The sequence below is a fragment of the Moschus berezovskii genome, chromosome 12, assembly GCF_049115385.1.
Source record: "Moschus berezovskii isolate FMDL1 chromosome 12, NW_MosBer_1.0, whole genome shotgun sequence".
NCBI classification, from domain to species: Eukaryota; Metazoa; Chordata; class Mammalia; order Artiodactyla; family Moschidae; genus Moschus; species Moschus berezovskii.
Genome location: NC_142471.1, coordinates 69,484,120 through 69,506,981, shown reverse-complemented (window position 1 = coordinate 69,506,981; position 22,862 = coordinate 69,484,120). Strand labels below are relative to the sequence as shown.

Sequence of the window (22,862 nt, the reverse complement as noted above, 5' to 3'; positions counted from 1 at the left end):
TTTTCATAGTATGATTGGTAGTGTTTGTTTCTCCTCCTTGTAACAGTTTTAGAAATTTTCAACATTGTATTTGGTCATTTTGCTCTTCCAATTAGTACCATCTCCCTTTCACAAAAAAATACAAAAGTTGGAGGAATCTAACCATATGTTTTCAAAAATCTAAATCTCTCTAGGGAAAATGACACCCTATAACTTAAACATAATTCATATCCTAAGTTTATCAATATCTTGAAAGGATTTATGTATCTTTAAGTCAGTTATTTTACTAGACTAGGTAGTTTCTTTAACTTTTAAAAAGTAGAATAATGTGACTCCATTTACCAAAGGCAAATATCCATTCACAGAATCAAAAAAAATTTCCCTTCTGTTCCATATTTGGACAGTTAAAAAGTTAGATTTTTAATAGGGGAGGTTGGTTCTTACCTGTATCAAGATTACAAATTTAGGTGCTAGAAGGGTAGAAAAGTGGGTTGTTAGGTACAAGTATACTTTGTTTAAATGAGCACTTAAAAGTGCGATAAGACTGCTCTGGTTTATTCTTGCTTTCTTTATTAGTCTGTTTCACCTACTGTAGTTCAATTTTAAACTGTGTTTATGAGTTGCATTCAGTTTTGACATATAAACCTGAAATGTGAAAAAATAAACTAAGACAAAAGAAATTTATTTTTCTATTTGTCTTTTGACTTAACATTTCAGGATCAGGCTTGTATTCTAGGCTTAGGGTATAAGAAAAGTTAAATAATGTATAATACTTAAGCTTATCTTCAATACTCCTGTTATGGCTAATTAGATGAATTTTAGTGATGGTCAGAGGCTTCTAAATAGGAGGCAGTAACTCCTATTAATACCAATTTCCAAATGGTATCTCTGTTCCAGCCCATCACAACAGTTTTAAAACCAGTTTTTGTTTTTGTTTTGTTTTGTTGCTTTGTTTTGTTTTTTAACAGGAGAGCCAGTGTAACTCCTTCAAGACTGGAGTGACACACTCTGCGTCTGCGTCTGCCTCATGTGAGTTCTCATTTTGGCAGCAGCATTCTGCTAGGCTGGAACCTCTGTAGAGGTTTGCCCTTCCTTTTTTATAAAATCTCTAAACTATCACACAGTGTGTCTTGGTGGCAAAGGTAAAAAGTGCATGAGAGTTCCAGACTTCCCTGCAGAAAGTTTTCGGCTCATCCAAAGGAACTGTCTCCTCTACTATAGATTGTATCTTGTATGAACAAAATCTACTCAAAACAGAGCCCACAGCTTTCATCCCCACAACAGGCAGTTGATAATTCTGGAAGAACTGTTTTTCTCTCTTGCAGATTATGGAGTAAAGAATATCTTCAAATGCTCTCAGTAGCTGCAGTTCTCAAAGCTTTGGTTGTTCTCTTTATAGTCTGGTTACGTAACCTGAGAACACTGTGTGCTGCCCTGGTGCCTGAAGCAGGCCTCTTTTTTGGACTCTGGCCCTTAAAATAACCTCCTCCTTTGTCTCTGGATATTGGGTAAATTAGGATAGGCCTGAGGACCTTATTGAAGAAGAAATAAGCAGTGCATATGTAAGGCTGTGTTTACGCCTGAAGCTATTGGCTGTGTTTTGGAAAGTTAGTTATAAGAACTGAGTTTGAAGCTGTGCATCGTTTACTTGCCAGTTTTGCCAGAGGAATTGAAATTAGAGCCTTTGCAGCTGTGGAGACACATATAGAGCTCTAAGTCTGAGGTGATACATATGGTTACCCACAGATGTCAAGGCTGGCTTTGAAGTGCCTGGTTGACTGAAAAAGGAATTTTCCTTTTTATTTATTTATTCATTTGAGGCATGATGGTACTATGTAGGCTTCAAGAGTAGTCATTTTTGCCACCAGGTCAGAACAGATTGTAATTATCCTCAGGGGACACTTAGAACCAAACATCTAGATTCATGCATGCTCTGTGCAGCTGCAGTTCTGCTTCTCCAGCCCTGGTTGTAGTGTATAGTTCTCTAGCAGATGATTTAATGACCTGGGAGTTCATGTTACTGAAATGATTATCCAGGAAGCTTATGAGAAAATGTCAATAGCTTGTAGGTCTTACTGATTAACATAGAGCTTAGTGAAATAGACAGTGTTGTCAGAGTGGAACTTGGACTCTCTTTACTAAATCCATTCCCATCTGTGAATAGAACAGTTTATTTTGGACTAGTTGAAAGAAACTGGAGGGAGAGTAGTGTGTTTCAACACCCAAGCCTAAACTTCGATGGCCTGCGCAGTCTAGAAACTCATTTTTAATAGTGGCACTATATGCCGCCATGAAAGCTTTGGATGAGACTCAGGAAAACCTAAATTCTGACTTCAGCTGATGTTTGTACTTGTCATGCAACTTTAAAAGCAATTGGGGAAAACACGGTATATTTTTTGGAAGCATCCTAAACTCATTGAGAGAAGGAGATTTGAAGTATTTACTTCAGTAGGTGGAATTTCTAGACAATCATTTGGAAGTTCTGCCCTGGAATAAATGCAAACGTGACAAGAGTATAGTGTTTCATTTTTGCTCTTCTGTTCATTATGGTGGCAAAATGGGAAATTGTGTTCTCTAGCCTCCCACATTTTTTTTTCACTAAAATTCTCAATAAATTGATTTGGGCTTCAGTCCAAATTGCCTCATAGAAATAGATTTTAATGAATATTACTTACTTCATCACTTCTCTAATTAGGGGAAATTGTTCATTTAGAGGTAATCAGTGGGGATGATTAACTTTTGTTTCTGTCTCCCATTCTTAAGGTATATCCAGCAAATTATCTTTATGAAAATTTAATAATTGAAAGCATTTTATATGGGCCAGATCCTATGAGAATAAGTGTCAGTAGATTATCCAAATGACTTTACTCTACAGGAATTTTTGTTCCATTAAATAAAATGTTGTTTGAAGTAAGTGGGGCTTTGTTAGGATTGAGAAGTAATCTTTGTTTTGTGAAAATTTTGTTAAAATGAAATTTACTTTCAGTTGAGGCGGAAGCACGGGAGCTGAGATATTATTTTATATTCTCAAAATAATTCAAATTGACATCAATGGATACCATGCTTTCCTAGTTTTTATGATAATACACCAGCTCTTGTTCTGTTTGCATGTATATATACATAGCACTTCCTTTACAACAGTGTGCATCTTCCATGCCTGAGGATTTAAAAAGTTTTAGGGGGAGGGATGGATGAGGATGGCGCTGGAATTGAGAGGAGGAGAAAAATATAGCCAGTTTTGAAAATGTCATCCAGAGTTAGTATTAGCATGAAATCATCATTCCACAGAAAAAAATGACAGCTTCTTTTGGCATTTTTCTGGTGAGCTGAGACTTAAGCATTCTCCTAAAGGACCTTAAAATTTGTAGGCTTTTTAATATGACAGATGTTTATTGAAGGATTTTGAAAGCTCACCTTGTCTTTAAAAATTTCAATTTAAAAAGGATAGATAAATATATTAACATATTACGAGTTTTAAAGGTACAGAAGCAGGTACACGAAATTCTCCTTTCCTCTCCTATCTCTTAGCTACTCAGCTCCCTTCTGAAGGCAACCAGTACTACCGTTTTATGTATTTCCAGAAATATTCTAAAGGTTTGTTTTTGGAAAGGGAAAGTTGAATCATACTCATTAAAGTATTAGCTCTAACTTGGATAGACAGACTAATTACAATGAAGAGTCCATTTGAGCCATAGGCTATATGTTAATTGTAGATAGAAGAACTATAATAATAGTTTCATTATTATGAAACATAAAAATAGGATGTTTGGGGAGCTTTTTTGGCCTCATTTGGCAGTTAGCAAGATCGCAGGTTTTTTTTTTTTTTTTTTTTAAGTTTTTAATATGGCTTACATGCTCCTAGAAAACTGATGGAAGAATGTCTACCTACATCTTTTATTTTGGAAGAAAGCTGTTTAAAGGAGCAACATTTTCTTTATACTGAACTGTGATGATTCTAAAAAGGTTTTTCATTATAGAAAACTTCAGACATACATTATTTGAGAGAAACCCCCATATTCCAAAATCTGTTTTACTTCACCTGTAAAAAATTCATTTTTCTCTGGCAGATTAGGAGGTGTGTGTATATATATATGTATATATATATATATAACATTAATATATATATGTGCACATATTCATTCTTCCATAATCAGGTCTAATAAAATGAGTTATAATTCTTCAATGTCTGATTCCCAATACATATCCAGACTTCCCTGTCTTAGACGTGTCTTTTTATGGTTGTTTTAGCACTAATAATTTGTAAAATGCAATTTCAATGGCTATGACATTGTTAGGACTGATAAAGAAAACACGTAAATCCTAGCAAATAGAATTATGCAGGTTGGAGTTTAAGGCAACACCTAAGCCAGATAGTAATTCTAAAAATAGACTAGTCTTTTTTTAAAAAAAAATAGTTTTGAAGGATTCCTATACCAGTCATGCATATCAGTGAGGACTTCAACTTATATAGACCTCTCGGTCTAGTTTTATATTAATTATATTCCCATGGTTAATACCACAGCTGTGCATATTACATTCCCCGCCCCCCACCTTTAGATTGTGGGCAGAAGAGAATAAAAAGGAAAAAAATGATTGGATTAGGTTTCCTAAGAATGAAGAAACCTGGAATGCCTGATAATTCATCTTGTTGCTGCTACTCCTGTCATAACATGACCTGTTTCCACGGACTAACAGTTGAGTTCTGCAATTACTTGGGGCAGTACAAAACATGGAGTTTGAAGGAACAGAAGAAAAATGGCAAATCTAGTAGGAGAGAGGAATTGGGAAAGTAGACATTCGCTCGTTTGCCTTCCATTTTAACTGGCTGTGTTTTAATGAGAGCCTCCTCTTTGTGCAGTGTACAAGTCCCCGGAGTATGAGTCCCTTGGCTTTGAGCTTACCGTGGAGAGATTAGTTTCTATTGGCTATCCTCAGGAACTTCTCAGCTTTGCATATGACTCTACATTCCCTACCAGGTAATTTTTCAAGATTATTTTTGGATTAAAACCCATAATTTTGTCCCCCAAATTAATAATTCCAAATGTGTCCCTAACCAGTGCCATCCCCCAGACAAACAAAAAGATGCAATGAAACATCAAAAGGTCTTTGGGGCGTTTTGGTTGGTTTTCTGAAATTACCGTGAACCTTTCATGTATACCATATCTTTTATGTTCCTGATTTGAACTTTGAACTTAGTTCATTGCTATTAAAGAAGGTCCATTTATAAGAAGGTATCTCCCTGGTGGCTCAGTGGTAAAGAATCCTCCCGCCAGTGCAGGAGACTCTGGTTCCATCCCTGGGTTGGGAAGATCCCCTGTAGAAGGAAATGGCAACCCACTCAAGTATTCTTGCCTGGAAAATCTCATGAGCAGAGGAGCCTGGTGGGCTGCAGTCCATGGGGTTGCAAAAGAGTTGGACTCAACTTAGTAACTAAACAACAACAACACATTTATGAGAAGAGGGATTATTAAAACTGATGGTCGGTAGTTGCAGATGCTCCTCCCTTACGCTGTTGGGAGTTTTGCTAATATATTTTGTTTTGCTAATAGCGTGTTTTGCTAATATATTTAACTTGGTAATCAGGAGCCTTTTTGGCAGTTTCCATTTCTGATTTTGATAAGAAAGATTTGAGGTTAAGATGAGGCTTATTTTGAGATGCCATCATATATGTCCCATGTGTGCTTAGTTGCTCAGTTGTGTCTGACTCTTTGTAACCCCATGGACTGTAGCCCGCCAGGCTCACAACATTTCTCACAAAGTCCTGGGGCGAGATACGACGGACTGGACAGGTGGGCTTGGGAAGGATTCTTCACTTCTCACCGGGCAGCGGAACGCACTTCCATCCGAGGGGAACCACAGGCCACCTCAGGCGGCGTGAGAAATGTCTAGTAGAGGGAAATAGAAGCCAGCTCAGTTGTCCAAGGGAATAAAAAGAAGCTCTGTTTTAGAACAGAACCAGCTGTATTCAGAGAAATTACTGTTTACACCTTGTTTGATTAAGCTCTCACACAAAACAGTTGTGATTATTCATCTGGACAGAGTTAAGTATTTGTTAGTTAATCTGGGATTCGTTTTTAAGGTTTTATTCCCTCACTTTACCCTCTAGGGTTGTATTTTTGGGTACATCACTTGAGCCACCATAAAACTTGAATAAGGTGAAGGTTGGTTTGTGGTGATTGAGTGAGTACTACATTAGATCATTGCCTTTATTACTTTGTATGATTGGTGATATCTTTGTTTTCACATAGGGGACTAGTATTTGATACACTGTATGGAAATCTTTTGAAAGTTGATGCCTATGGAAACCTCTTGGTCTGTGCACATGGATTTAACTTCATAAGGGGGTGAGTACAAAGAACCTTTAACCTCTTCCTAGTGTTTTTATCATCAAACAATATGAAGATGACATTATCTTCCCCAGTATAATATACTTTCTTATTTCCTCATTATTCAAGAGCAATTCCTTTACATAAGAATACTTAACAATTGTTTTTTAGACAGCTAGGACCCAAACTGATGTATAAATATAGTTAGCAGTTACATTTTGCTTAAATTAAGTGCCTTCTAAAATTATATAGCATCCAACAAAGCTAATCTTGAAACTTGCCCAAAAAACTGTAGTGGCTTTGACTTATTTGAAATTCTAAGATTTTTATTTTCTCCTTTTTAATACAGTTCTCAGGTAGCTGCTCAGAAGAGGTATGTACATAAAGTGCTTTGGAAAATTTAAAACTACAGCAATGTAAATGACTAAGATTTTTAACAGCTAATACATTATTTTTATATTCTAATGTATACCTTCAGGTATTTGATCATGTGGTTAAATTTTTTAAACATGGGGTTAAAATTAATACAGAGTGATACTATTTGAAACAAATAAGGATAAGTTTTATTTTCATAATTAGCATATTTCTACTCTTCTTACTAATTTGAACTCTCCACCCTAGTAATAAACAACAGATAAAATTTAGTGTCCGGTGTCTTTTGTGAAACATCTCAAATTTTTTCTTTAAAAATCACAATACCCCAGTTTGACAATTTCTGTAATTGTGGCTTTATTAATTATTCTTTTTTCTCTACTATTATACCACTTAATTTACCACTGACACTATTAGGGTCAGAACAACTCTTAAAACCAATATGGGTTAAGTATCAGTCTGTTATTTATTTTCAATATCAAAGTAGTAAAAACCACATGGTCTACATTGAAATTTGTTAAATAAACAGTGTCTTTTTGGTAAATACTTTTTTGTGATAAGAGACACTAACTGAAACTGTACCAGAGTTTCCTTTAAATCTGAGGTAACCGTCATGCCGTATTTGAAATTGAATCATCCATTAAGTCTTCAGCTGGCACTACACAGGCTCAGTGATTTCCAGGTATACACTGTGAGAACACTATGAAATAAACACCCTATTTTGACACATCTGATTAGACCAGTAGTTATATCTACCTTTCTTTCATCATTTCTCTCTGAGGGATTTGTTCAAGTTCATGAATATCAAAAGGCAGGATTTAGAAGGTGAAGTGACTGCAGATAGTACTAGAAACCCAGACTCTTTTATGTATGGATATTGTCACTATAATTCAGAATCCCAATGATGATGAACCAGGGTTCTATTTATGAATTCCTAAAGAGGGATTTTTGTGTTATTGGGTGGAAGACAGAGAAGGAAAGAAAGAGAAGCAGTTCCATATGTTAGAATTACAATTAGATTTACTAACTCAAGATCTACAGATCTCCTTTCTTACCCCCAAAGAAGCCAATAAAGTTTCCAAATAGCTTCTTTGGAAATATATTTAATATTGTTTCAGAAATAGATCATTTATGAGTTACATGCAGAATCATTCAAATAGTACTTAGCACTGTACAGTCTTTAGAAAGCCCATGGAGAAGGCCAGAATGAAGATGGAGGGAAACGGAGATAATTATTGAAATATAGTGGTAAACAGAGTTGGAAGAAAAACTATGGCTCCACCACGCATCACCTTACATGCCTTGCCTGTGAGTTGGAACCTCTTTCAGGCAATAGTAAAGGCTTTTAAAGTTTTAGGTTAGGATAATGTTGAGATCAAATCTTTAGTCTGTGGGTCACAGATAATTAGCAATACTGAACTCTGTTTTCTTCCTAACTTTAAGTCTAGCATCCCTTCTTTTATAATATATTACGTCTCTATGAGTCAGTTTTCATTTTAAATGTATGCTAGCTAGGGGTCAGACACGACTGAGCGACTTCACTTTCACTTTTCACTTTCACACATTGGAGAGGGAAATGGCAGCCCACTCCAGTGTTCTTGCATGGAGAATCCCAGGGACGGGGGAGCCTGGTGGGCTGCTGTCTATGGGGTCACACAGAGTCGGACACGACTGAAGTGACTTAGCAGCAGCAGCAGCAGCAGTGACTTGACACTTAAACAAAATGTAATTGCTAACTGTATTTATTTATAAGTCAGTTTGGGTTCTAATTGCCTAATGATTAACTTTCCTTATGTAAAGGAATTACTCTTAAATGATGAAGGGAATAGGGAAAGATATTTAAGAGGACAATGTCATCTTATTAAACCTGACTCAGGAAAGTATATCATTACTATTCCTTTCTGCTTTAATTTTCATTACAGAAAATCTTGGAAAGCTAGAAGATATGATATTCCACAAAGTTATTGTTCATTGGGAACTCTTATTTCAGAATGCTGATTAGGACAGGAAACTAATGTGATTTTATATTCCTAAGTAGAGTTTATGACATTTGTAGTTAACAAACATTACCCAAGTTATCCTGAGTATGAAATTTAAATTTGGTGTCCTTTATTTAAATTAGTTAATCTTCATATATTCATTGTGAGGACTGTGCATTTTTATATTTTCTTTTTTCTCCTTTTTGTTTTCTCTGTAGTAATACTGTCCCTTTCCTCTTCTTGCAGTGTTTTATTTCACTCTTCAAGGTTCTCATGCATCTTTAACAATTTTTGTTTGTTTCACTGGCTTTTTCTTTTAAACTCTGAATGTCCTCTGTGGACCTTGACAGTCTTCTCTTCTTTCTCCATACTCTTAAGTGGCCTCTTCTGCTCTAATAGTCTACCTGACGGCATCTGTTAACCTGTGTGTAGAGGATCCCAGCAACCTCTCAAATTTGAATCTCTGTTTTAAGTTCTTGACCTTTGTTTCTAATTGCCTATAAAAATGTTTACTTTTAGATTAACATATCCAAAATAAAACTCCTCTTGTATTTTATCTAGTTTTTATGTTTCAGTTAATGTTACCACCACCCTCTCAGAGACACCATGGTGTGAGAATTATCATCTTTGCCTGTATGTCCCTCATCCACCACATCTGTTCAATTGCCTGTTCTTTTTACCTTGGCAATCCCTCTTGAGTGATTCTTCTCTTTAATTTCCTTTGCACCCACTCTAGGACATGCCCATGCCCCTCATGCTTTCAACTGGACTCCTGCAGGAACCCCTAACTGATTTCCCAGGCCTCTGTGTTTGTGTCAGTTCTTCAGTTCATTCGCTCAGTCATGTGCGGCTCTGTGGCCCCATGGACTAGGGTTAGTTCTTGCTGTATACTAAATGACTTAAAAACTTAGTGGCTTAAACCAGTAGCCGTTTGATTTAGCTCAAAATTCTGAGTCAGCTGAGCATTTCTAGAATTGCTCAGCTGATCGAGAATGGCCTCATGCACATGTCTGACAGTGGGCAGCCTGTTGTTGGGGGCACCTCATTTCTGCATGGGACCTTTTATTCTCCAGCAGGAGTACACTGGCCCTAATGCACAAGTGTTTTCCAAGTCTTCTTGGATCCCATTTTCTGTTACTCAGGCCTGTATTCAAGGATAGAGAGAGACTGTGCCTCTTAAGTCACACTACTAAGGGATAGGAAAGATTTGTAGCCGTTTTTTGCAACACATCACATTTCTTTTTCCATTTTATCCTAATACTCCAAACTAACTTAATACTTTTACAATTTAGCTCAGATGAAAAATATATAAAAACAATAGCATGATTGCCTCAATTCATCTTTCTAGCTTTATTTTTCTGTTCCCCTTTCTCTACTTGAATTTGACTAGTTTCTAGATTGAGCTGTTTAGCTTTTAAGGATCAGCTCATATGCCATGACTTTCATGGATTCTTGCTAGGTTTTCCTCTCTACATTCCGTTTTCTCTGCCCATTAAGTGGAAATGGTCTCTCTCCCTTTCCTCTGTTTTCTTTGCGCCTTTCTTGCGGCAGTTCTGTTTGGACCTGTACAATTGTCTGTGTGTGCGACTCCCTCCCTTAGCCAGACTGAGAATGATTTAGGGGGCTGAAACAGTGAATGAGCCTCTTCATTTTCAGAGTTTCCCATGTGTATTATTTGGAACCCCGCCTTGCATATAGCCACCAAAATATTTGAATTAATTTTTGAATGATGAATACGTCTCAGAGTTATATTATTTTGAATGTCAGTTAATTTTTTTTTTCTTTCAGACCAGAAACTAGAGAGCAGTATCCAAATAAATTTATTCAACGAGATGACACTGAAAGATTTTACATTCTGAACACACTATTCAACCTACCAGGTAGATTCATTCTATGTTTACATGTACTGATGTCTCCCCTTCTTTCCATGATCATTTGTCTTTGCTCAAGGGAGATAAACAGATTTGAATTATCTCACTTATAGCTTATGAATATCTATTCTTCATTTTTCAGAGACCTACCTGTTGGCCTGCCTAGTAGATTTTTTTACTAATTGTCCCAGATATACCAGGTATGTGTGTACTATAATTTTCTTTTTCCAGTTGATTTTTTAAAATTAATGTGCAGGGTTTTAGAGAACTGGCCATTGTAGGTCTTTTCTGCTTTTCTGAAGTGAATTTAGTGCTAGTGAGAGATGCCACAGTGCCAGCCTGAGAGATGGGACAGCGCCAGCAGCTCCATGCAGGCCCTCACCTCCCACACGGCCCTCTCCTTGCCAGTGTGCTGCAGCCATGTGTGGAAGGGACCACTTCTGATTGGCTTCTCCTGGGAATGAAGACGGCCAGCAGAGGTGCTAATTGTGACAACTGAGTGGGAGGTTTGTGTGATGACTATCTGTCCAAGCAGAATTGCACTAAAACCCCCCAACTCATTTCACAGCAGCTACCCAAGAGCCATTCAGGGGTAGTAATTTCGTTTCATTCCCAGGCCCAGCAAGATTTGATTGAGGAAGATACTGTTTATCCTCCCTGAAGTAAAAATGTGCTTAAGTCTTAAAAAAGATTTCCTTTCCTTTCTAGGGGGAATTGTTAAGTTCGGCCATATGTGCCAGAGTTTGCTAACTTCTTATCCTCTTTAGTCCTTCCCCACTTCAAGACATTAAATTTGGTTGAGCCACTAAGATAACTAAAAAATAGACAATACCTTAATACCTAGAAACAGTGTCAGAAAAGTCAGGGTGGAGAGAACCTAAATTACCAATTTTAAATGTTTCTTTGATGGGAACCTGTTTCTTACAAGTGATGAATAAAAAAACCTGTTATTTCTGGAACTAGCCTTTTAGCCTCCATCTTACTCTTCTACCATTTTGTATCTGTTCAGTTACTATATTCCATTGAACACTATAGTCATCTCTGATGGTCAGAATGGATTTTCATTAGGGAGTGATTATTTTCCAAATGAGCCACACAGCCTTTATTATGTGACAAAGGAACCTTTGGGTCCCCTGGGCAGTGTTTGGTATTCCCTTTATTTACCCTCCTTTGGATTCCCTGTCATGTTCTTTTCATCTTTCTGTAGCTGTGAAACAGGATTTAAAGACGGGGACCTCTTCATGTCTTACCGGAGTATGTTCCAGGATGTAAGAGACGCAGTTGACTGGGTTCATTACAAGGTACCTAGGGGCTGCTGCTTCACCTGCTTACTGCCTGACGTGTCTTTTATGGTCTGACATTAACTTGCCAAGTGCAAACAGCAGAGTTTTTCACCTGTTAAAAAAGGGGGATTTACCTCTAGTGATCGCTCTCTAGAATACTTTTGTCCTTGACTTTGGCTATCTGGCTTACAGAGGTAATGCTGGTCTTTCCTCAGTGGTGTTGCTTGGCTTCTAGGTCTTATTTCCGTTTGCATTTTCCAGACTTACTGGAAGAGATTTTAGTGTTAGGGTTATACTTACCATATCCTTTCAGGATGATTGTGGTCCATTTGTTTTTTCCAGATACTTCCCGCTTGGCTGATAACATTAACTGATTAATAATATGTTTACATTTATTATAAATTGTGCTGGATTAAACATGAAATGCCTTTTGATTTCTATTTTAGATACATTTTGGAGGCAGAGTTGCAGCAAATCACATCTGCCATTTTAATTTTGGAAATATTTAAGAAATGCATTTAAGCTAATAGTACGCACAGTTTTTATAATAAACTTAAAAACTGATTTTGTTCTTTTCTTGCTTTCTTTTTCTTTCTTTGTCTAGGGTTCCCTTAAGGAAAAGACAGTTGAAAATCTTGAGAAGTATGTAGTCAAAGATGTAAGTAGTAAAGGGAAAAGTAGATCTGCATGATAGTTTCCTTTACCTATTAGGGAAATTAACAAGCTTATTTATAACGCAGTGGACAAGAGAAGATATTTCTTTGTCTTGGCAGTTTAACACATGCCAAGTATAATCACCAAGCAGTCTCAGGTGGAGCATGGGTTTGTTTTTCCTGTTTTTTATTAGGCAAAGAGGACCAGTATTTCATTTATCCTTTTAGCTCTAATTATAGTAATAGCAGATAGAGTGGTTACTATGTACATATTACTGTGCTAAGTGTTTACATTCATTATCCCATTTAAACTTCCATAAAACCCTGAGTTAGTTTTTCGTACCTCTGCTTTAGTGATGAAGAAACTGGGGACTCAGGATTAAGTAACTTGCCCAAGTTCATACAGTTAGTAAGTAGAAAGCCAAAAGTCACACCTCAGTGTACTCTGAATCATAACCATGGCACTAGATCATCTAAAAAAATGTACGTGTGACTGTTATTTAAATTGTCTTTAACCTTATCAACTGGGAATAATGAGGAAAGCTTTAAAATACTTCAAAAGACATTAGTGGTAAACATAATAAAAAGTTTAAATGTCTATAGTTAACAGCATTGTGTCAATTTCTTAGTTTTGATCATGGTACTGTGGTTAAGATGTTAATATTAAGGGAAACTGGATGACAAATACATGGGAACCCTCTGTACTATTTTTACAATTTTTGTGTTAAGTCTGAAATTATTTCAAAATAAAAAATACACAGACACACACACAGAGCACTAAGATGAGATAACTTCTTCCTTTCTTCCAGAGTAAAAGTAGTAGATGCAGTTATCCCCTCAAAGTTCTTTGGTAAAGATGTCTTATTTTCAGACTTTGTACCTCCTATTTCCCATCCACTCCCACGTCCATGATTGTTGTTTCAAGAAAGAATACTGAGGGGTTCAGGAGCAGTGCAAGGGGATTTGAGTGAAGGAACCTATTTACTGTGAGAGAAGGAAAGACTGTTTTCTTTCTGGTCACATCAGGTGTCAGAATTTCCTTGTGTAGCTGCAGATGCGGAGAAGGCAATGGCAAGCCACTCCAGTACTCTTGCCTGGAAAATCCCATGGATGGAGGAGCCTGGTAGGCTGCAGTCCGTGGGGTCGCTAAGGGTCGGACACGACTGAACGACTTCACTTTCACTTTTCACTTTCACACATTGGAGAAGGAAATGGCAACCCACTCCAGTGTTCTTGCCTGGAGAATCCCAGGGACAGGGGAGCCTGGTGGGCTTCCGTCTATGGGGTCACACAGAGTCGGACACGACTGAAGTGACTTAGCAGCAGCAGCAGCAGCAGCAGCTGCAGATGAGTCTGGGCACTTTCAAGTTGAATTCTATGCACATCATGCCATTTCTGCAAGGTATTTCGTAAAATGAAAGTGTACACACTGAGACCATATCTAATACTCTTTTTAGCTGATTTTTTAAAATTGGCTTCTCCTAATCTATAACACACTTAATTCACTTACTTTAAGAGGTTACAAGGTAATTGAAACTCTTTCCTGAGACAGACATAAAGAGGAAGTTAAAGTTATGTTTTTAATAGGCATATAATTATATATTTTATATATGTCTATTATATACACCATATTATTCTACATGTATAATAATTAATGCACAATGACAATGTGATCTTCTAAATGCAAAATTCTGAAAGCAACCAACCGTCCCTTAAAGGGCATCACCTGTTGCTGTTTCAGTAGACAAAGTCTAGTATCTGACCACTCCACAGTGTAAGTGAATATAGATACATATGCACTCTCACAGGAACCAAATATATATATTTGGTGATACATTTCAGTATAAACTGTGTGTTGAATTTTGAATCTTTTCCTGGCCTAGTGATATGCCCTCTGATACTCCCGAGATGCTGGGAGCAGTAGCTCCTAGTCAGCCAAGAGATCACAGGGTAAACAACTGATGCATCCATTCTGCTTTTCACCTTAAGTACAGTGTTCTGTAAGTTACAGTAGACGTTGTGTTAGATGATTTTTCCCAACTGTAGGATAATGTATGTTCTCAGCACATTTTACGTAGATTAGGCTAGTTGCCATGTTCAGTGTATTATCGGGACATAATCCCTATCACATGTGGAAGAAGATCTGTGTTTGTGTTTTACTGTTTCGCTCATCATCATAATTACATTTCAGGGAAAACTGCCTTTGCTTCTGAGCCGGATGAAGGAAGTAGGAAAAGTATTTCTTGCCACCAACAGTGACTATAAATATACAGATGTAAGTGTTTAATATATTTGTTTCTTTATACAAAGGAATTATTTTGGACTAAAGAACTGTGAATATAATGAAGAAGGTAGTTTATTAAGTGAGAGTAGTTTTTTGCCATTTCATTTTGAAAGCAGAATGAAAAAAGCAAAAATAAAAGGCACATCATAGTGGTTCTCAAATTTTTATGAATATTTCTTTCGACAGTTTTCCCTGATTACAATTGGCTACTTAAAGGTTTTCATTTTGGGGTTATTTAAAACATTTGTGCTGATTAAAATGTCTTCTGTGTCTTTGTGTGTCATTCTACAACTTGAAAAGTTACACCCTTTATTACATGTGTACATATGTTCCCTCCCTGCTGTTGGGAGCCAGACAGCAATAGATGGTAAAAAGGTGTTTTGACTCTTAGCCATCAAAATTTGCTACCTCTTAAAATTTTTGCCATGATTAAAGCATATAGAAAAGCTGATTTAATTCCTTAACCTCATGTTACTTTTGCTAAGCTGGTTACAAGTTCATAGTCCTAGCAAGCTTAGTGCTTGCTAACCCTCTTTATGTAAAATGCTGATTTAGAAATCTGGTGATTTGGAGTAAGTTGGCTTGATTGTCCTGGAAACAGTAGTAAGAGGGCCACGGTGTGTTATTTCCATGTGAATCATCAGTTTTCTCTACACCCATCTCGGATACCCCTTACCTCCAAATACGTGTTCTGGTCCACTCGGACAACTTGATAGGAATATATGGATGAATCTGTATAAAAATATCTCCTAGAAGAACCCTGTGTTCTACTGAGAATGTCAGAAGCTTGCATTTGTTTGCTGTGATGAAGCATTAATTTCTAGATTCAACTCCTGTGATTTCATAAACTTTAGAGGAAACAAGAATGTAACGAATCTTGTATTGAAAAAGACATGTCTTATAAAAAGCTTGTGTGTGCTTTAACTTAGGTGTCCTATATCTTTTGCAGAAGTAGCAAATGGGTCTTATGTTGTATTTTCTTTTTTCCAGAAAATTATGACTTACCTGTTTGATTTCCCACATGGCCCCAAGGTACTCTCTGTAATATAACAGACTGTTGGTTTAGTAGTAATGATTGCTTTTAATATTATGGAATATTAAGCATAAGGAATTGGTCAGGAGCCATCCAGAAATCTTCATTAATATTAGAAGTAATGCAGGAGCTAGTATAATTTAAAGTTGCTAGCAATTTGAAAACTTGGTAGACAGAAATAAGAGATTCGTGTGGTATTTAGTAGGATGGGATCAGAATTTTATGTCTTAAGAATTATACAGAATTGCTAAATTTGTGTGACAAAAAGGAATATTCAGGTTGAAAGAGATAATCTTATTAAAAGTAACAGAAAATGTATATATTCTTAACAGCTTCTATATTCTGCTGTTAGTAATTGCTGAGTTTTGTGTCAAAAGAACAGCTGACTTTGATACTAAGCACAGAAGTCTTCATTCCTTCTGTATGGCCATACTTGGATTTAATGAATACTAATCACAATTTAGGGGGCTTCCCTGGTGGCTCAAATGGTAAAGAATCCTCCTGCGATGCAAGAGACCCAGGTTTAGTCACTAGGTTTCTAGTCACTAGGCTTCTCTGAATAAATGTTAATGACTTTTGAGATCCCCCAAAAGCACAGTATTTAGTGCTCTTTGTCTTGACCTTAAAAGGTAAAAGCCATGGTTCCAGTTAAGGATGAAGTACTGTTAATGGGCATACCTTCCACATTAGTGCTGATTAGCCTGCAGTATGAGCCAAAGACCAGTGTGTACCTGGAACCACCACTCTGAAAGCATAACCCATAAAATCTGCTAATAATAGTTTTGTGTTAGCTATATACTTCAGTTCTGATGCTAAACTGCCTCTCTCTTAGTCGTCTCTTACATATTTGTCTTTTTGCATCTCTCCTTAGCCCCTTTGAGCCTCTTAAGCCCATTTTTAGAGTATGAGCACACTCTTTCATGTGTTAAATTGCTTGAAATAAATTAGTAAGTAGGTGAAACAATTTAAAATACAGAGATTATTAGAGTCATTGTTTATATTTTCACTTTGCCTGCTTTCAAAAGGATGTGGCTTATAATAAGCCACAATATGTTTTTAATAGTGGCATTTTCTGGTTTTACTTAGTATTTATATATTGCTTTCATCCGACTTGAGATGAAACAGTAGTGCTTTTAGATTAGGAGTGATGTTTTGGCTTTCACTGTTTCTTCCTCATCAGCCTGGGAGCTCTCATCGACCGTGGCAGTCCTACTTTGACCTGATCTTGGTGGACGCACGGAAACCACTGTTCTTTGGAGAAGGCACAGTACTGCGTCAGGTGGATACTGTAAGTTGAGAGGATGGTCTGTCCACGAGCAGTTATCCATGTTCCTCCTTCCCCTCCTCCTATTCTTCCCCCAGGAAACAGGTATTTTTAACTTACTAGCCTCATCTCCTCTTTTGAAGTTAGAGTTTTGGTCTCAATTAATACAGCTGAATAATTCAAATGAATATAATTCAAAAGTGACATTCATTTGGCTGCCTAGCCAAGTAGCATTTTTGGTGGAGATTGTGATAGCTTTACAAAATCCAAATTTCTTTTCTCACAGAAAACTGGCAAGCTGAAAATTGGTACCTACACGGGCCCCTTACAGCATGGCATCGTCTACTCTGGGGGTGAGTCACGCACTTTCCTTTATGTAAGTCTGTGCTTGAATCTCACTGTGAAAGCTTTGGCGTCCTCCTGACACCATGCGCTTATGCTCTTTAGTATTCTAAAGATAGTGTCTCCTGAAGGTAAGCACTTCAGTCACCTACTAAAGAGTTGGGAGGCTGGGTTTGAGAAGTTGTCAGCATGTCCTAATTTGATTTTCACTAAAAGGACCAGTTTTTCCTGTCCTCCTCCTCTGCCTATCTGAGGCATTTTCTCAGTGTTGGAATCATGTGGATGGTTCCCAAGGCCTCAAGGGGGTTTTAGGAGTCCCTCCAGAAATAGATGCATATTTTATTGGAATGAGAAGCAGTTGAACAAAGCCAACCTACTGGCAGATCTGTGAGGAGAAATGGTAGTGGTGCTTTGGAGGGTTATGGTCCCTCAAGCTGAGACGTGGTTCTGTTGCTTTTGGATTTGGGGATCGAAAGCTCTGATCAGCACAGTGGAGCTAAAGGCCTTGTCATAGAGGCAGTAAAAAGAATGATGAAAAAAGACAATGGTGAGTCCTTGTCTTAAGAAAGGTGAGCCCTTTTTCCAGTCTACTCCTCAAAAGAATGGAATTAATCTATATACTATCTAATGGTTATGGTACTTGGAATGCTGGTTTTTATTTTCTCATTGCATTGTTTCAGGTTCCTCTGATACGATTTGTGATCTGTTGGGAGCCAAGGGCAAAGACATTTTGTATATTGGAGATCACATTTTTGGGGACATTTTAAAATCAAAGAAACGGCAAGGGTGGCGAACTTTCTTGGTGATTCCTGAACTCGCACAGGAACTGCATGTTTGGACCGATAAGAGTTGTAAGGAACCATTATTCTTACTTTATAAATCTTTTCTATTGCTAGTTTATATCTTAATGGCTAGCTATGAATCAGTCCTCTTTGATGAACCATTACTTTGTATGCAGGGAGTCAGAGGCAGGTCATAATATTTGAGTACCTCCTTCTCATATAGCCACATATGAGACTTTCACACAAGTCCAGAATTTGGAGAGGTTATCTTGTTTCACCCTTTTCTTGAATTCTTTTAAAATATAGAATGTTACTGCTCTGAAAACTCAGCCTACCTCAGGTAGTAACCCTGGCTTTACCACTTAATATCTTCATGCCCTTAGGCAGATGCTGAGACACCCTGTGACTTAAAGTTGCTGAGACTTAACTGAGGCAGTGTGTCTGTCTTTATAAAGGAGATAGAAGTAACAACCTTTCTCAACTGAGAGAAAGGTTCCTCATTTGAACTGCAAAACAAAGAAGATGATTTGATATGACTCTCAGTTCTCCCACAGATGGTAGATCAAGATTATTTGTTATATACAGTGGATGCATCACTGCTTAATTCTCTTTGGGGAACCCAGGCTGAAAAAGGCTGGAATGCTTGCAACATATTTGGCTGTTGCTACTGCTTGTAGTTCTTGGTGGGACTTTCTGGTTAGCCATGGCAACCCACTCCAGTATTCTTGCCTGGAAAATCCCATGAACCAAGGAGCCTGGCAGGCTACAGTCCATGGAGTCACCAAGATTCGGACACGAATGAGTGACTAACACTTTCACTTTCTTTTCAGCTTTCCACCTTTGGAACTTCAGAAGTTTAGTTGATTTGGTTCTGTTTTCTGAACTTGTGACTCATTCTTTTACCCAAAAGTGAAACTGCTAACACTTGCTTTGCTGACATACCTGAGATGGGGTATGAATTGGCACTTACGAGTTGACTCACTGGAAAAGACTCTGATGCTGGGAAAGGTTGGGGGCGGGAGGAGAAGGGGACGACAGAGAATGAGATGGCTAGATGGCATCACCGACTCTATGGACATGAGTTTGAGTGTACTCCGGGAGTTGGTGATGGACAGGGAGGCCTGGCGTGCTGTTGATTCATGGGGTCGCAGAGAGTCGGACACGACTGAGCGACTGAACTGAACTGAACTGAAGCTCAGAATAAGCATCCAGTTGGGAAAGTTGTATAGTTAGTGGTTTCGAGGGGGGAGGAAAGGCAGTTAAAGAAGAAATTCTGGTGTCATCTGCTGCCAGACTCCAAGCAGTGTTAATGGGTTTTCCTGAAGGTGAGGCAAATCATTTTATACAGTCACCTACAGCTTTACTCTTCAGCCATATCTGAAACCTTTTAATTTAGTTTTTAGTAATAGTTAAAAACTAGATGCTTTTTGATTTACTTAAAACATTTTCCTTTTTCTTCCAAACTTTAGCACTTTTCGAAGAGCTTCAGAGCTTGGATATTTTCTTGGCTGAACTCTACAAGTAAGTTTCCACGTATCAAAAATTTCTTCCCTAAAAGCCATCTACCTCTTCAGGAGTCACCTAGATATCCAAGACATCCTTTCTAGAGATTTTCACTGGATTTTTCTTGTCTCCAGGCACCTTGACAGCAGCAGCAATGAACGCCCAGATATCAGCTCCATCCAGAGACGTATTAAGGTATCCACCAAATGGGATTTGGGAGAAAGCTTGGAAAATAAACTTGAAGTGATTTCTGTATTTCTGCTTTTATACAGGCAGTGGCACATAGCCAGTGTTAAGTAAATGTCTACTGAATGAGCTAAGTGTTAACCTTGTTCTCTGTTTTAGAAAGTAACTCACGACATGGACATGTGCTACGGGATGATGGGGAGCCTGTTCCGCAGTGGCTCCCGGCAGACCCTCTTTGCCAGTCAGGTGATGCGCTATGCTGATCTCTATGCAGCATCTTTCATCAACCTGCTGTATTACCCATTCAGCTACCTCTTCAGAGCTGCCCACGTCTTGGTGAGTTAATACAGCCCAAGGCCACTATTTGCAGTTAAGATACACTGTTAAGGCCAAGTTCTGCAACTAGCTATCTGCATGGCACAGGAAAGTTTAGATCATTTCTTTCTAATGGGCAGAGCCTGTGGCCAGGTTACATGGTTGCACAAAAAGGAGTCTGAGAAAGAACAATCAAGATAGAATGTTACAGAGTTTAACTTTACTCTGAAACTATTAGATTTAGAAGTTGTTTGAATGGTGAAGGCTTTCCTCTATTTAGTACTAAATGAGAGAAGTGTAATTTATATTCCTATATTCTGTTAATAATACTCATCTAGATTTCAAGACTTTTTAGCTGTGAAATAGTAATTTCTCTCTCATCTTAGCAGTTTTAGACTATAGTATCTGATCTGGGCACAGTTCTGAGGGTTTGGGAGGGAAAAGAGGATAGAGAGCTTTAGGAAGTTCTAAGAAGATACTTTAACTGAATTGGCTTGGCCTCTGGTCCATTTTGGGAGTTTCTGTGCAGCCATCTAACACAGGCAGAGGGCTTAGGACCTGGGAGGCTGCTGTGTCTATTCCACCTGCTTTCTGAACTTCTGGCTTTGTTGTAGATGCCTCATGAGTCAACAGTGGAACACACACATGTAGATATCAATGAGATGGAGTCCCCTCTCGCCACCCGGAACCGCACATCAGTGGATTTCAAAGATACCGACTACAAGCGGCACCAACTGACACGGTCAATTAGTGAGATTAAGCCCCCCAACCTCTTCCCACTGGCCCCCCAGGAAATTACACACTGCCATGACGAAGATGACGATGAGGAGGAGGAGGAGGAGGAAGAGGAGGAGTGAGGAGGAAGATGCAGACGCCGAGCACTCATTACACAAGTTCTGGCAGGACTCACCGGAGCAAAGGGTGTCCCTGTGTGGGTCCTAGTGGGGGGTGGGGGGGCTCCATCAAAGGTACATCTGGAAAGTTTCTGAAGACTAAAATATTCTAATCATAGGGAGATACTTGTTTAGTTTTGTGTGTCTGCACTCTTTGCAGATGGTTCAAAATTGGAGTCTGTACTGGAGGAAAGTAAGGGTAAAGCTGGGCTGAACTGCATGCAACTGGCTCCATCGTGGCTTGTGACGCGGTTTCCTTGTCTTGTTTCATCATTGGCGTGTGGCAGTGTATTATCCAGATACACTAAGGGTGGCGAAGGGGCTCAGAGTGGAGCAAGGACACAATGGGAAGATGGGATCCAAAAACGTTATGGTACAAATTGTGCTCTTACTCCAAACTCCCATCTTTTTCAGTGCATTACATAAGTATTGTATATCAGTGGAGAAATATATTATTTCCATTATCAAATGTAGTCTTCTGTTAAGGTCAGGGTTTCTTTACAAGCTTTCAGGTGTTTTCCATGACTCTGGTAAGGCTGCTATCAGTGGCTTTGCAGGAGTGTTCTCTACTTGCTGTAGGGCTGGTCTGGAATGGACTGCAGTGATTGCATTTTAAGGCAAAAGTCTTCATCCACATCAAGTTTTTAGATTGATAGGAAAAATTGAAAAAAAAAAAATTTTTTTTCCCCCCAAAATGGTCTTTTTCCCATCTGAGGTAAATCTGTGGAAAGAATTTAGCTGAAAGAGGCCAAAGGAGCAAGCCACCCGAAAAGAACAGAGCCTCCTTCTTTACCACAAGTGAGTAAAATTCATTAATGTGGGCCATACAGGTAGCTCATGCCACCTCATTCCAGCCTTCTCTATCCTCTTTGTCTTTTAAACTCAAGCATTAGAGGGTGGGAAGAGGGCTTTTTTGTGAGTCAGAAGCATTGACAAAAACAGAGGGCACAATCAGTGTGAATAAACACTTCAGACTCCCAAGTGAAATCACTTCTTGTTGCTTGGAACAAGAATGGATCATTACTGTACACTTTAAGGTATTATAACTGCCTCTTCAGAACAGTGAACCTTGTTAGAACATTTTCCACAGTGGTGTAGACGCTCACTTTAACTTTCATATGTTTCTTCCATTCTTACTGTTATTTGTCAACACGGGACGGTAGATTAGCTGCTCTAGAATCAATAAAGTATAATATTTCTAATACTGACTTTGAGCCCTTCCTTAGCACAACTATAGACTGCTAGTTCAGGTGGGTTTAGGTTTGACTCAGTGATATCAATTTGACTTTCTGTTAAAGGAAATATAGTCTAGTATGATTAATGGCCAAATTTATAGCACTTAAATGGGCCTCAGTTTTTTAATGTAAACTATTTTGGTACAGGACTACAACATGGGGCTTTTTTTTTTTTTTCCAAAAGTCATTTTATAGGTAGGGAACACCATAAGCTCAATAACTTAGCCAAGGCTATATTGCTTTACCACTTTCAATATATATGGCTTTACATCGTCACATCAAGGCATGTGCATGTGTTATCTATTAGGAATTGAATGCCGCTTTTTAAGTATTAGGTTGGAAATGCTATTGCAGATAGCAGTTACATACTGCCCCTGTTTTAAATGGTAGCAAATGAGGTCACCCCAGATATTAATTATTCTCATTCAAGATGAAGATGTTGCCCAGTATGACAATGTCTTCAGTGATCCCAAAGCCAGATAGTATCTGGCTGACTTAGTATCTTTAAATATTCTCCCTGTTAGAGTAAGGACCAACAAGCTCACATTGCTTTAAGCTACCA

At 38.1% G+C, this 22,862-nt stretch overlaps 1 protein-coding gene across 6 annotated transcripts in view; it reads left to right on the top strand.

Moving 5' to 3' along the window:
• NT5C2 (5'-nucleotidase, cytosolic II) overlaps positions 1 to 22,269 on the top strand; it is a 103,736-nt gene extending 81,467 nt beyond the window's left edge. For 4 of the 6 annotated variants that reach the window (XM_055424744.2, XM_088842292.1, XM_088842294.1 and 1 more), the window contains 16 exons: positions 4,838 to 4,955; positions 6,228 to 6,323; positions 6,655 to 6,678; positions 10,445 to 10,536; positions 10,670 to 10,727; positions 11,735 to 11,828; positions 12,415 to 12,468; positions 14,655 to 14,738; positions 15,738 to 15,779; positions 16,961 to 17,068; positions 17,331 to 17,397; positions 18,067 to 18,237; positions 19,638 to 19,689; positions 19,806 to 19,866; positions 20,017 to 20,193; positions 20,787 to 22,269. In XM_055424744.2, the coding sequence (XP_055280719.1) occupies positions 4,838 to 4,955; positions 6,228 to 6,323; positions 6,655 to 6,678; positions 10,445 to 10,536; positions 10,670 to 10,727; positions 11,735 to 11,828; positions 12,415 to 12,468; positions 14,655 to 14,738; positions 15,738 to 15,779; positions 16,961 to 17,068; positions 17,331 to 17,397; positions 18,067 to 18,237; positions 19,638 to 19,689; positions 19,806 to 19,866; positions 20,017 to 20,193; positions 20,787 to 21,029 (1,541 nt within the window). In that variant the 3' untranslated portion in view covers positions 21,030 to 22,269. Of the gene's footprint in view, positions 1 to 952; positions 1,009 to 4,837; positions 4,956 to 6,227; positions 6,324 to 6,654; positions 6,679 to 10,444; positions 10,537 to 10,669; positions 10,728 to 11,734; positions 11,829 to 12,414; positions 12,469 to 14,654; positions 14,739 to 15,737; positions 15,780 to 16,960; positions 17,069 to 17,330; positions 17,398 to 18,066; positions 18,238 to 19,637; positions 19,690 to 19,805; positions 19,867 to 20,016; positions 20,194 to 20,786 lie in introns of those variants that run through there. The other 2 variants (XM_088842295.1, XM_088842291.1) reach the window with 2 other exon arrangements.
• Positions 22,270 to 22,862: the final 593 nt, after the last annotated feature.